The sequence below is a fragment of the Narcine bancroftii genome, chromosome 13 (assembly GCF_036971445.1).
Source record: "Narcine bancroftii isolate sNarBan1 chromosome 13, sNarBan1.hap1, whole genome shotgun sequence".
NCBI classification, from domain to species: domain Eukaryota; kingdom Metazoa; phylum Chordata; class Chondrichthyes; order Torpediniformes; family Narcinidae; genus Narcine; species Narcine bancroftii.
This window is the reverse complement of record NC_091481.1, coordinates 66,978,677-66,990,873: the sequence shown is the minus strand read 5'-3', so window position 1 is coordinate 66,990,873 and position 12,197 is coordinate 66,978,677. Positions and strand designations below refer to the sequence as shown.

Sequence of the window (12,197 nt, the reverse complement as noted above, 5' to 3'; positions counted from 1 at the left end):
TTATGGCAACTCCATATACTTTAAAGTTAAAGTGATAGTTTCCTTTCCCTTCTAATAGTGAGTTCTATGCCCTTACTGCCCACCTTCCTCTGGATGACAAAGTATTTCCACAATCAGTGAAGACTGGTAAAAAATTTTCCTTTACAATACCCAACAGTACCGAAGAACTCCTGCTCTACTCATTTTACACCTATGACTGTGTGGCTCGGTACACCAATAACACCATCTAGAAATTTGCCAACGATATCATGGTAGTGGGTTGTATAAAGGAAGGGAATGAGTCAACATACTGGATGGAGATTGAAAACTTGGCTGAATGGTGCACCAAAAACAATCTTGTACTCAATGTCACCAAAACTGAGGAGCTGATTATTGACAAAAGGAAAGCCAGAGGTATTTTATCCAGTGATCATTGGGGGATCAGAGGTGGAGAGGGTGAGCAAATTTAAGCTCTTGGGAGTCACTGTCTCAGAGAATTGGACCAACACACCAATGGCATCGTGAAGAAAGCACATCAGCGCCTCTACTTCCTCAGGAGTTTGTGGAGGTTTGGTATGACACCAGAAACCCTGCCAAATTTCTATAGAAGTGTGGTGGAAAGTATGCTGACTGGCTGCATCATGGTCTGGTATGGGGACACCAATACCCCGAGCTTAAAGCCCTCCAAAACATAGTAAACAAAGCCCAGGTCATCACAGGCAAAACCATTCCAACTATTGAGTACATCTACAGGGAACGTTGCCATCAGAGAGCAGCAGCAATCATCAAGGATCCACACCCCCCAGTACGCACTCTGTTCTCGCTGATGCCCCTCCACCATTAGATTCCTCAATGACAAACTCAATCAGAGACTCATTTAAGGACTCTTACTTGTGCACTTTATTGATTTTCTTTTTGTTCTCTCTGTATTGCAGTTTGTTTACATTCGCTATCTGTTTACAGTTCTTTGCTTACATGTTTACACTGTGTACAGTTTATTTTTTGCACTACCAATTAGTGGTAATTCTGCCATGTCCACAGGAAGAAAGAATCTCACGGTTGTATGTAATGTCATGTATGTACTCTGCCAATAGATCTGAAAACTCTAGTCTTTCCACCAATTGGATTAAATATTTGCTTCCCGTTACTTTCTTCTAAGTGAAATGCATTCTTGATTTCCATTTCGGGCTTTCAATTAAATTTCTCTTCAGCTTCACTGTTCTAAAAAAATAACTAAATTTATTTCATCATCCTTAATGGTTGAAATTCTCTTGGTAAATCCTCATCAACCTCCTCTTGACTTACATTACATCATCCCCGCACAGTGATGCCAGATTTGTATGCAGCCACAGTGGTTTCCCCCACTGTTTATGCAGTTCCGTATAACCTTTCTGCTCTTGTCGCCGATGCTTCAGTTAGTAAAGGAAAGGACATTTATTTTCAGCCACGAATTTCACATAATTTTTGACAGTGACAGAGGGCTGGACGACCTGTTTCCACAATGTAGCCCTCGATGACTGAGATTTTGTATACCTCTGTCAAATTTCCAAACCTTCCTTGTTCAAAAGCAACTACTCTAGAATCACTCTACATCCTCTCACGGCCTTCCATGTCTTTCCTATACTATGGTGTCCTAATTTCTTTGTTTGCTCCTGAGATATGGATGGCGTCTGTTGTCATTTTGCCTTATGAACAAAATAGGTAAGAATAAACCATATTGGTGGTTCTAGACTAACATTAGATGAACACACTCAAAAACAGGAGCAAGGATGGCCAGAGCCCCTCAACCTGATCTACGTTGGGCTCCACACCTCTTCTGTACCATTTGTTCATAGCCCTTAATTCCTTGATCTTTCAAATATTTATCTATCTCCATCTTAAATATATCTCATGATCTGGCCTCCTTTACCCATGGGCCAGAGAATTCCAGATTCGCCAACCTCTCAGAAAAGACGAGGTAAAGTAACATTAGATTTTCCAATATCTGCTTTTAATTCTAGATTTATTCAATTGGTTGAATTTAAATTCCTCTGTTTAAATGATGGGATTCTGTCATGCCAACAGATTTGGCCTCTGGATATTAGTCCAGTAACTTAACCTCTCTGTTACCATACATAGGACTTAATAATTTATCTGTAACTTAGCCAATGTATTAAGAAGCTTCAATATAATGTTGAACTTTATAATGTATAAACAGCCCAAACAAGGTATTTTATGTACAATAAATCACTTTCTCAATCAACTAAAACATACTGTGGAATCAAATTTCTGTGTCCCTCCTTCAGATTTCTAACAGTCTATATTGGCTCTCCTCAAACTTGATGCATGATATGCAGGCTGAGCTAGAACTTAATTGGGCATCTCCAACTGCCTTTGTAAATATGATAGGTAGGAATGTGAAGATGAATTTACAGAAGTTATGAGCAGCATAGAAAGGACAGATAGTCAGAGTTTTCTTTCCAAAGCAGTGTTGTCAAAAACTAGAGGCTATAGGTTTAAGGTAAAAGAGGAGAAATGTAAACAAGATCTGAAAGATAAGTTTATCCAGAGGATATGGTAGAGGCAATGGTGGAAGCAGATATAATCACATTAAAAAGGCATTTGGATAGGGATAGGAAAAGAGAGACTTGGTTCTATTGTGGGGATTACTATGGATGGGAATCATGGTCACCATGGACCAGGTATTTTATGTACAATAAATACGGTCCTACAGTTCTACATTATCCATGTTCTTGGATATCAGTTGCTGCACCACAGTAGCGTCCATAGGAAGTAAAGAGATATTACCAACATTTCATTTTTCACCTTTCCTCTCATCATAATTAACACCTTTTAGCTGTTGATCTGGACTCCTCCCCCAGCCATTCTTCAGATGTCCTCCTGTTTTTTTGTTTATTCTTTGAGGAAGTGCTACTGAACCAGCTTTACCTCTTATGGATGCTGCAAGACTGGCTGAGTTGCTCCAGAATTTTTGTGTGTTTTTAATTTAGGTTCTTGTCACACGTGCATTAAACCAAATCAAAAGACATATGACAGCCAATAGTGTAAAGAATCATTGGTGCTCAAATCAATCTATGCTACAAATGTGCAATGGTCTGTGGGATGACTAGAGTTTAATGCAATAATTATATGTATAATTTAATTTCATGAAGTTAAATCTAATTATGAACACATCTAATTGAGTAGATTCCTCTCAAGAGTCTTCTTTGCAATAGCAATTAGCATGTAGCTGCTTTGAGTTACATTGTTCTTGAATTACCCCAGCATTACATAAATTAATAGGACTATTAGCTTTTCATGGAATAAGTAACACTCAACTAGCTTTAAATCAACGACTATTACGACCTGAAGCAATCTTTAAAACCAATCTGTCCAATTGCTTTGATATGGTCATATTTGAATGAAACCAGGCATCCTACCCTTGTTGTTGGAGGGATATCACCGCTTGGCCTGCTCTTGGGTCATTCCTAGTCATGGCGCACCTCCCTTCTTCATAGGCCTTGAGCTTTTCTTTCAGTTGCGTGACCTGCAGATAAAGGAGATTCCAAAAGAGTCTGTCACTGTCCATTCAACTCCATTTGGTTGTGGCTAATCACCGAGGAATTTGTTACTGCCCAGTCTTCAATGTTCGAAACAAAATTCCAGAGGGCAGCCACACATAATTTCTCCCTCCCTCTTTCCTCAGGCACACCCCAGAACTGGGGTTTCTCAATTCAAAAAGGATATAATAAATGACAGCAGGACTGAAGAGCAGAACATCTAGTTTGAGCTGTGCCTAATTTTAACGCTGACATGACCAAGGAAGAAAACAAAATCTTGTTTGGTCCAACAACAGCATGAAAAAGCTAATCTCCTGGATGATTGAGATTATTGTTTGCCTGGTACTAGCACCTCAACTAAGATGCACTGAGACTGAAACAATCTCCCTCACGGCCTTTACAGCACATCAATTTACTCCACAAAATCTTAGTAAATAAAATATTTAAGAGCAGATATTTTAATTTACAATTTCTTTACAAAAGCCATTTCTAATCAGCAGTGCTCTGGATAGCAGGAAGAGTATGATATTACAGTACACCTCTGGTATCTGGCACCTATGGGGATTGATAGATGCTGGATAAGAGTGTTTTCTGGTTGCTTGAGACTTACAATGCTTAACTAATACATCTGCATTAAGAACACTTTAAAAAAAACCAAAAGACAAAATTATGTTGCTGTACTTGTACTGAACAAACTTCATTTGCATAAAATAGATAAACCTTAAACCATTCTACTTTATTTTCAGTCACATTCTTTGAACATTTAACCACTGCTGCATCTGTAGTTCCTCCCCCTCCTTTTTTTTGTTGGGTGATTGAGGCTGCCGGTTACCAGGGATTTTACTGTACTTTAAAGTTAACAGAGGAGCACACCTCCCAACGAAGAACCCAAAGCCTGAAAGGTGATTCCATTTCATCTGTTCAGTTTAACCTTTGGACAAGGGTTTTACATACAATAGCTTTTCTCGATGGGGAGAGAGGAACAAGCAGCTGAAATAAAACCTGACCCCGTTTTAAATAACAAATTCAAAACAGATCAAGACATTCAGAATAGTTCATGTCTGAGCAACCTGCTGCTCTTTTTAAGCACAGGAACATCACCAGTAATTTGGCAGATCCTAATTATAAACTAGAGCTTGCACTGAAAAGTTGGAGAAGGAGAATGAAAACATAATAGTCCAAGCACAAAGAAACAAGAAAACAGCATAATCAGCCAATTAGAACTTGCTACCATTACACATTACCAGATAAAGTGACAAAGCTCTCCAAAATTTAGATACAATAGTAGTCGTAGTAGTAGACTTTATTCGTCGTTTTAAGAAAAAAAGTGTTTCCCTGAACCCGTGGTGCTGCATATAAACAACATAACTACAAACAGCATAGGAGCAGAAGCACCAGATTCTGAATAGGCCGCTGCAAGCAACTGCTGTGCTGCCATCTTGGACCTTAGCTGCCACAGTATCCCCGCAGAGCAATAAAACATTTCAAAAATAAGTTCCAAATTAAACACAAACTACTTAAAATGTTTTTTTTTAAAAAAAAACAGTGCCACAATACATTGATATTTAGAGGCTGGGCTATGGTTAGAGAAGAGACAGGTCGAAATATATCCTTGGATGTTAAAATGTCCGCTAACACAATTGAAAAGACCGCTCACCCGATCCGAAGAGGCTGCTGTGGGCTAGCTACTGTGCTGCCATCAAGGCCAGGTTTATCAACATCTGCTGGACTCTGCCAGCTGTCAGCTTTTTAAAAGGGAAACCGTGTCACAGTTCGCTCCCTCTCGAGGTCGAAGACACAGTTCCGTCCACCATGAAGCCCCAGCAATCCTGGACATGGATCTTCAGGACCCCCAAACCAGACCCATGACTCTGCCAGTCCAGACATCTTGGGTGTCAGACACTCCGCCACGCCATCTCCATGACCCTGGCAACAGGCAACATCAACTCCGGCGCTAAAGACTGAAGGTCACATTGCCCTAAGAGGCCTTGATTCCCTCAGCCATCGATTCCTCCAAGTAAGCTCCATCTCACAGCTGTCGAGTCTGAACACTTTGCGGCCTTTTTCGGATGTCTGGTCTTGCTTGGCGTTCCCCAAATTTCAACATCCAAATCCTTGTGTTCTAGTATCTATCCTCATCCAGTCAAAGGTTATGCATGGTGCCTACTTGGGACAGATCCTGCAGCACCCGGTCTGCAGGCTACACCCGCACTGCCATTTTGGATCCATCTTACAGAAATGTGAATCAAGAACTTTCCCTGTAGGAAGTTGCAGTGAAAATGCCCAATTTCTAATGAAGGGAGGAATATATGCCTCACCAAAGGAGGGAACATCTTTATGGCAGATGGAGGAAGAATAATGAGCGGCAATTAATCTTGCATGAGGAAATTCATCAAATATTCAGAAGTTGTAAAGTTTTATACTAGAGCTAAAAATTGGCCATAATTTCCCTTTTCAAAACTAAAACTGCAATGTACCATGATATTTAAATTGGACAAAACACTGATATTTATAATTATTTTCTTAACACTTCTTCAGATTTCACTATTCAACAAGTTAATTTTTAATTTATGGGCAGGACTTGTGGAGGTGGTTTGACGGGGATGGGGAAAGGGAATGGGGTGCGGTTGGTTGATGGGTTAACAAAAGAGAGGACAAGGAAAGTAGGTGAAAGAAATGTAAAATGTGCGGTTAATGGAAAAGTAGTATCATTCTGATCACAGACAAATGGTATGCTTTGTTTTATGGTGAATACAACCAAATTCTTTATATGCTTCAGTTATGGATTCATTGTATTTATCTAGAGATGATGACAGCTGGATCTTTTTCTTCCATTATCTTTAAGGTGGATGTATATTTAACATTGGATTAACCTAAATGCATTATACTGCACCTTTCGAAGTAATGACCTATTCCCCCAGTACTCAAAAGATTTGATGGTACTAGTTTTGCATTTTTTTTTTTTTTTTTTTACAGTCTTGCATACTTTATATTCTTGCACATACGTCCAGTAAATTCATGAAGACTGTAAAGAGCACTGGTCCTAAAAGTGATTGTTGTGGGATAATAAAGACAACTGTCTACAATCAGGTTCATGCACAATGCATCTGGTAAGTACTTCAGTTTGTGCCAGTACAAGGCTTAGTTTGAACGTCCACCTCCTCTCAGCCTCCCTATATGCTGGATGATATAGAGTAAAATCCTTGTTTCCTGGACGGACTTCAAGCAATCAGCAAAAAAAAAAGAGGGAAATAAATAAAATTGCAAAGTAAATGTTCTCTGAAGTAACACATAAACTTTTGGTGAAGATGAGAGCAAATATTCAGCCAGCGGGGTGTCTCGTTCATGTTTTGCTCGCTCATAGCAGCTGTTTGAAACAGCAATGGCTTCGCCCAGGATGAAGAACTGGTTGGTGCCGCTTGCCTTTGGGGTGACTCTCTTAAAGGGTCTTCCTATCCCTGTTTAGTAGGAGTCCTTATTTTTATTAGTATATTATTATTATTTACAGATATATTAGTAAGGCTCTATCTGCAAACTTGGGTGGTGGGAGGTTCATTATGATGTCGCACAGTTAGTGTAGCCGTTAGTGCAACTCTGTTACTGCATCAGCAACCAGGGCTCGAACTTAAATTTTGAAAGTTACAGGAATGACCCGATTAAAGTGAACTTTAAATAATTAAGGACTACAATACTGATTTCATTTTCAAATTACTTTGCATTTTGCACTGTCTTTTTTGTGTTTTATACGGTTTATTCTTTATGCAGGTGTAAAGCAACTGGAAAGCTCACATATTCAACATCTATCAATCCCCATAGGTGCTGGACATCAGTGGTTTTAATGTATTAGGCTTTGGAAAGACTTGAAAATTAATTAATAAAAGAACCCCATCAGCCTGGTGACCATTTCTTGCTGCTACCTTTGGGAAGAAGGTACACATGCCTGAAGACCAACATCACTCAAGTTCAAGAAGTTTTTTCCCTGATGCTGGCTTTTGAACTCCCCTTGCCACACTCATGATGGACTACTCCAACCCCACAAAAAGGCAGGCCTGCACCTTGGTAATGCCTCTTTTAAAAAAAAAGTTTGCGTCATGGTAACTGAATATTCATGATCTATTTTTGTAGTTTCTCTTTTTAATTTAATGCATACTATTGTGGGTTTTTTTTTAAAATCCTTTGTAAAGTACCTGTTCAGCTGTAGCAAGAATTTTAGTGCATATGTACATTGACAACATAAATGACAAAGAACATAATTATCAAATTGATAACTGCTTCTCATAATACATAATTGTATTCAAAAATGGTCCCCACAACATTTGGAAACTTATGCTCGAATTATTGGTTGAATATCCAATCTTTTCTAAACAAACAAAACATAATATCTTTCAGCCACTGATGAGTAGGTGAGGGGAAGAAACCCTCTTTATTCTTAATGCAGGTGTATTAGTTAGGCATTGTAAGAGTGTCTCAGGCAACCGAAAAATTCACATATCCACCATGCCTGTAAGATGCCAGATACAGGGGATTTTTATTGTAGTCAACAATTCACTGTGGGCAAAAAGATACAAAGATTGGACTTGTGCAACTTTGGCCTCACTGCTCTTCACTTGTGGATTTGAATATTCTAATAATCAAATTCTGAACTGCTTAATCGACAATTGCCCATTTAGGATTTCCGAGTAATTAAAAGAAAGCACTTGCCTCCCTCCGTAGCTCCTCGCATATGGCTGCATATTTACTTATATGACAGTCCAAGCTCACAATATTACTTTTCAGCTGGAAGGGAAACACAAGATCATTATCTATATATAATTGTATTTTTCTCCCATTCGCATTAAGCTCAGGAACCCTGCAGGTTTCACAGGAGAAATAGTCGCAAAGAAAAATCATGATTAGCAATGCTTAAAACTGAGTCCATGTTGAAATAATCAAACTCAAGCAGAAAAATAACAAAAACACTACAAATGTGCAATCGATTAAGTAATGCCAGAAACATTTTTGGAGTGAACTTACCCCTCTCTTCCTCTTTGAAAGTTCAATTAACTCTATTCTGGCATTTACTTTCAATTTGTGAAAATGGCAATTTGTCTTCAGGAGTGTGTCAGATTAAATAAATCCCAAATTGCTTGTTTTTCCATTTTCATACAGAAGAATCTGTTCCGCAAATTCTAGATTTCATGATTGAAAATGGATTTAACATTCAATCACTGTAAATTACTGCTCTGAAAAGAAGGAACGCCTTATTCTGCTTGCCATTCAGTAAGTTAATGGATCACAAAGCTGGGGATTAAAACAATTCTTTTCTTCTCTGTACAGAGGGAACATCAGGTGTATTGCATATCACGCACGCCTCAGGTTAGTAGTTAAGCTGTCGGCTCTTTACAATGCAGTTCAACCTTAACTTCATTAAAGCATGTCTCAACTGCACCAGCATATTTCCCATTCCCAGCAATTCATATACCAGATCTCACTCAAAAATGCCCCAATGAATTCTTTTGGTTATTTTTTTTTGTTTCATATTTACTTTCTTTTATGAAGTACATCTCAGCACTTAGCCAAAAATTTAACTGGTGCAGGGCTAAACTAGAGAAGACTGCTCAAGTTGTTGTCTGGAAGGAGGAAAACAGTGCTCCAGCTCGTCCTTAACTGCACCACTGAGAATAATTTTACGTAGTTCATAGAACAATATATAAAACAGGATGCTCAACCCACCATGTCTGCGCTGACCATGATCCTAATTTAAATTAATTTTATCTGCTCGCACAAGGTTTATAGCTCTCCATTCCATGTTTTACATTCGTCTGTCTAAATGTTTCTTGAATTGGCTTCCACCAGGCTCACAATACCTAACATTTGTCCAAATTAAACTCCACCGACCATCTCTCCACCTACTGATTGATATTCTGCTGCATCTTTTGTCAACCTTTCTCAATCTCCACAACTCTGCCAATTGCTACATTTTCCTGCAAACTCACTGAGCCCGCCTACATTTTTCATTCAAACCATTTATATTTCACAAGCAGAGGTCCCAGCACTGATCCCTGCACAGAACATTGGGCAGCACAGTTGGTGTAGTGGTTAGCGTAACGCCGTTACAGTGCCAGCGATCAGGATCAGGGTTCAAATCCCGAGCTCACTGTAGGGAATTTTTAAGTTTTTCCCATGTCCCTGGGAACTCTGGTTTCCTTCCACCGTTTAAACGAATTGGGTGGCATGGGCTCGTATGTCTAAAAAAAAACCCAATAACAGCTCTCCTCCATTATCCAAGATCTTGCTCGGTTGATTTGGAATACAATCTACAAAGTCTTTGTGGATCCCAGGAGCCTTCATCTTTTAGATCTGACCCATGGGAATCAGACATGAACTAGTGCCTTACATTATTGCTGCAGATAGAATTGAATAATTGAAAGGATTATTCCATCCTCATTTTTTGAGTTGCCCTTTATAAATGTGGGCTCAAAGCTAGATCCAAGAATGAAGGTGATATTACAAAAATATCATCAATATAGATGCTCTTAAAACATGGGAGAAGTTATGCTCTGGAACGATGAGAAATACAATAAATACGAGGCTGCGTATGATACAATATAATTGGTTACACAGACTATACATTACACCGCAAAAGTTAAATAAATGGGACCCAACAGTATCTGATAGATGTTTTCGATGTAAAAAAGAAAGGGGAACAACAATTCATGCAATCTGGACATGTGAGAGAGTAGAAAAATTTTGGGATGATCTCAATCAGATATTAAATAAAATAACAGAAAACAATATACCAAAGAATCCAGAGATCTTTCTCCTAAGTAACATAAAAAATAAAGAATTTGGAATTGACTTGGAGGATGCACAAAAAAGATTTGTTAAGATAGCCCTAGCTGTAGCAAAAAAATGTATTATGTCAACCTGGAAATTGGAAGATAATTTGAAAATACAACAATGGTATATAGAAATGAATAAATGTATTCCATTAGAAAAAATAACATATAGTTTAAGAAATAATATTGAAATATTCGAACAAGTATGGGAGCCTTACATTAAATACAATAGCGAAAACCTACCGGGAACAAACATTACCTAAGTTGATGGAAGGAGAAGAGAAGAAAAGAATGGACTCAGTAGAATTTCTGGTGTATTTTTGTTGAATGACAACATTGTCTAACTGAATTAATGCAACCTAGATTGTATAACTAAAATGGATGAGAGGGGGGGGGGATGGGGGGGTGGCTTGGGAGGAGGGGTGGGGGGGGGAGAAAAAGTCACTGTAAATGTGTGGAAAAGAAAAAGTGTCTATCATGGCTATTGTGATTTATGGTGTGAAAAATAAAAAATTTAAAAAAAAAAAAAATATAGATGCTCTTACATTTTCATTAATTCTCTCAGGATTGATAGAAAATGACAAAACAAAAAAAATAATTTTGCATTTTTAGCATTATGAGATGTACTTACCGAGGATTTGATATCCTTAGCACGGTTTGCATATTTTAAGGTGTTATATGTATCTTCGTAGCTACTGGCTGAAGGGCTCACAGTTGCAATCATCACTGTCTGACAGTTGCCCCCCAATGAGTCCTTAAGAAGGCGGGTCAGCTTGCTATCTCGATAAGGGATGTGGGACTTTTTACCCTAAATAGGTAAATGAACAAGCACCAACATCAATTAGAAACTTCCAGGGAATTTTCAATCCAAATGCCTCTGCAAAAGCAACGTGAAATATGGTGAATGTCTTAAGAACAATTAAGCATTCTGTTCAATCTCCTCATGGGTTGAGGGGGTTATCCTCAGAATAAAACTAGTGAATCACTACATTGATTCTAATCCTTACACAGTTTTAATGCTTTGAAATACTGACACAAGTTGGGTCGGTTTGATCTGATATCCACTAGAATGGGTTTTGACTCTTAATCATCGATACCATTGAAATCTCACTCTTTTTAAAAATACACCAACTGCAACTGAGAATATTTATTATCTCTCCTTTTATATTTACCATCTCTTTTTCTGTCTCACGGTACATGATGGAAAGTTCTTTCATTCTATTGATCACGTCTCTGTGGCCGCAACAAGTAATGATTTCAGTGCATTTATACATTTTATTTGTATATCTGACAATAAACTCTCTTTTCATGAATTTATTCAGCCTTGTGGCATCCTCCAGCAAATGAATAGACAGGAGACTTGCTCCTGCATAATAATGTTTCAGCATGGCCGCTGTGATCTGGGAGACACACACAGAACAGTCCTGAAGGAGCACGATCGTCTCTGCTATATACATAGAGAGTCATAGCGGCCTGAGTAATGCCAATTTTTTTTTAAATTCGGACCTGTATCTCATTTATGCACAAAGTAATAGAACTGTGACTATTTTCAGCAGGGATTCTGCCACCATTCTGAAAGGAACACAGTTCAAAGAGAACTTGTCCAGCATGTAATTACATGGTAGAAATGAGAGAAGCTGTACTTTCTACAGCTCAAAGACAGGAATTCTCTTTGCTTCCATTTTAATGATGGTGCTGGATTTGTTGGTTACTTTTTGCTCAACTTTGCAGAGCAAACCAAAGAAATATTTTTTGTGTATCACAATAAATTGAATCTGGACTGGGATTGTAGAGAGGTGGAAACATGTGTGACAAATTTTGTTTTAAATAAAATGTTTTCTTACTGCTTGAAAGATAGAAA

General features: G+C 38.4%; 1 protein-coding gene and 1 long non-coding RNA gene across 9 annotated transcripts in view; one reads left to right on the top strand and one right to left on the bottom strand.

Annotated features, from left to right (window-relative positions):
- Window positions 1-10,700, top strand: part of LOC138748960 (uncharacterized) — a 36,305-nt gene extending 25,605 nt beyond the window's left edge. The window contains exons 2-3 of the long non-coding RNA XR_011348335.1: window positions 6,495-6,628; window positions 7,284-10,700. This is a non-coding gene — a long non-coding RNA (uncharacterized lncRNA). The remainder of the gene's footprint in view (window positions 1-6,494; window positions 6,629-7,283) is intronic.
- Window positions 1-12,197, bottom strand: part of LOC138748958 (kinesin-like protein KIF18A) — an 86,978-nt gene that overhangs the window by 51,590 nt on the left and 23,191 nt on the right. For all 8 annotated transcript variants that reach the window (XM_069909922.1, XM_069909925.1, XM_069909926.1 and 5 more), the window contains 3 exons: window positions 10,968-11,144; window positions 8,220-8,294; window positions 3,399-3,505 (listed from right to left, as the gene is read on the bottom strand). In XM_069909922.1, coding sequence (XP_069766023.1) covers window positions 3,399-3,505; window positions 8,220-8,294; window positions 10,968-11,144 — 359 coding nt within the window. The remainder of the gene's footprint in view (window positions 1-3,398; window positions 3,506-8,219; window positions 8,295-10,967; window positions 11,145-12,197) is intronic.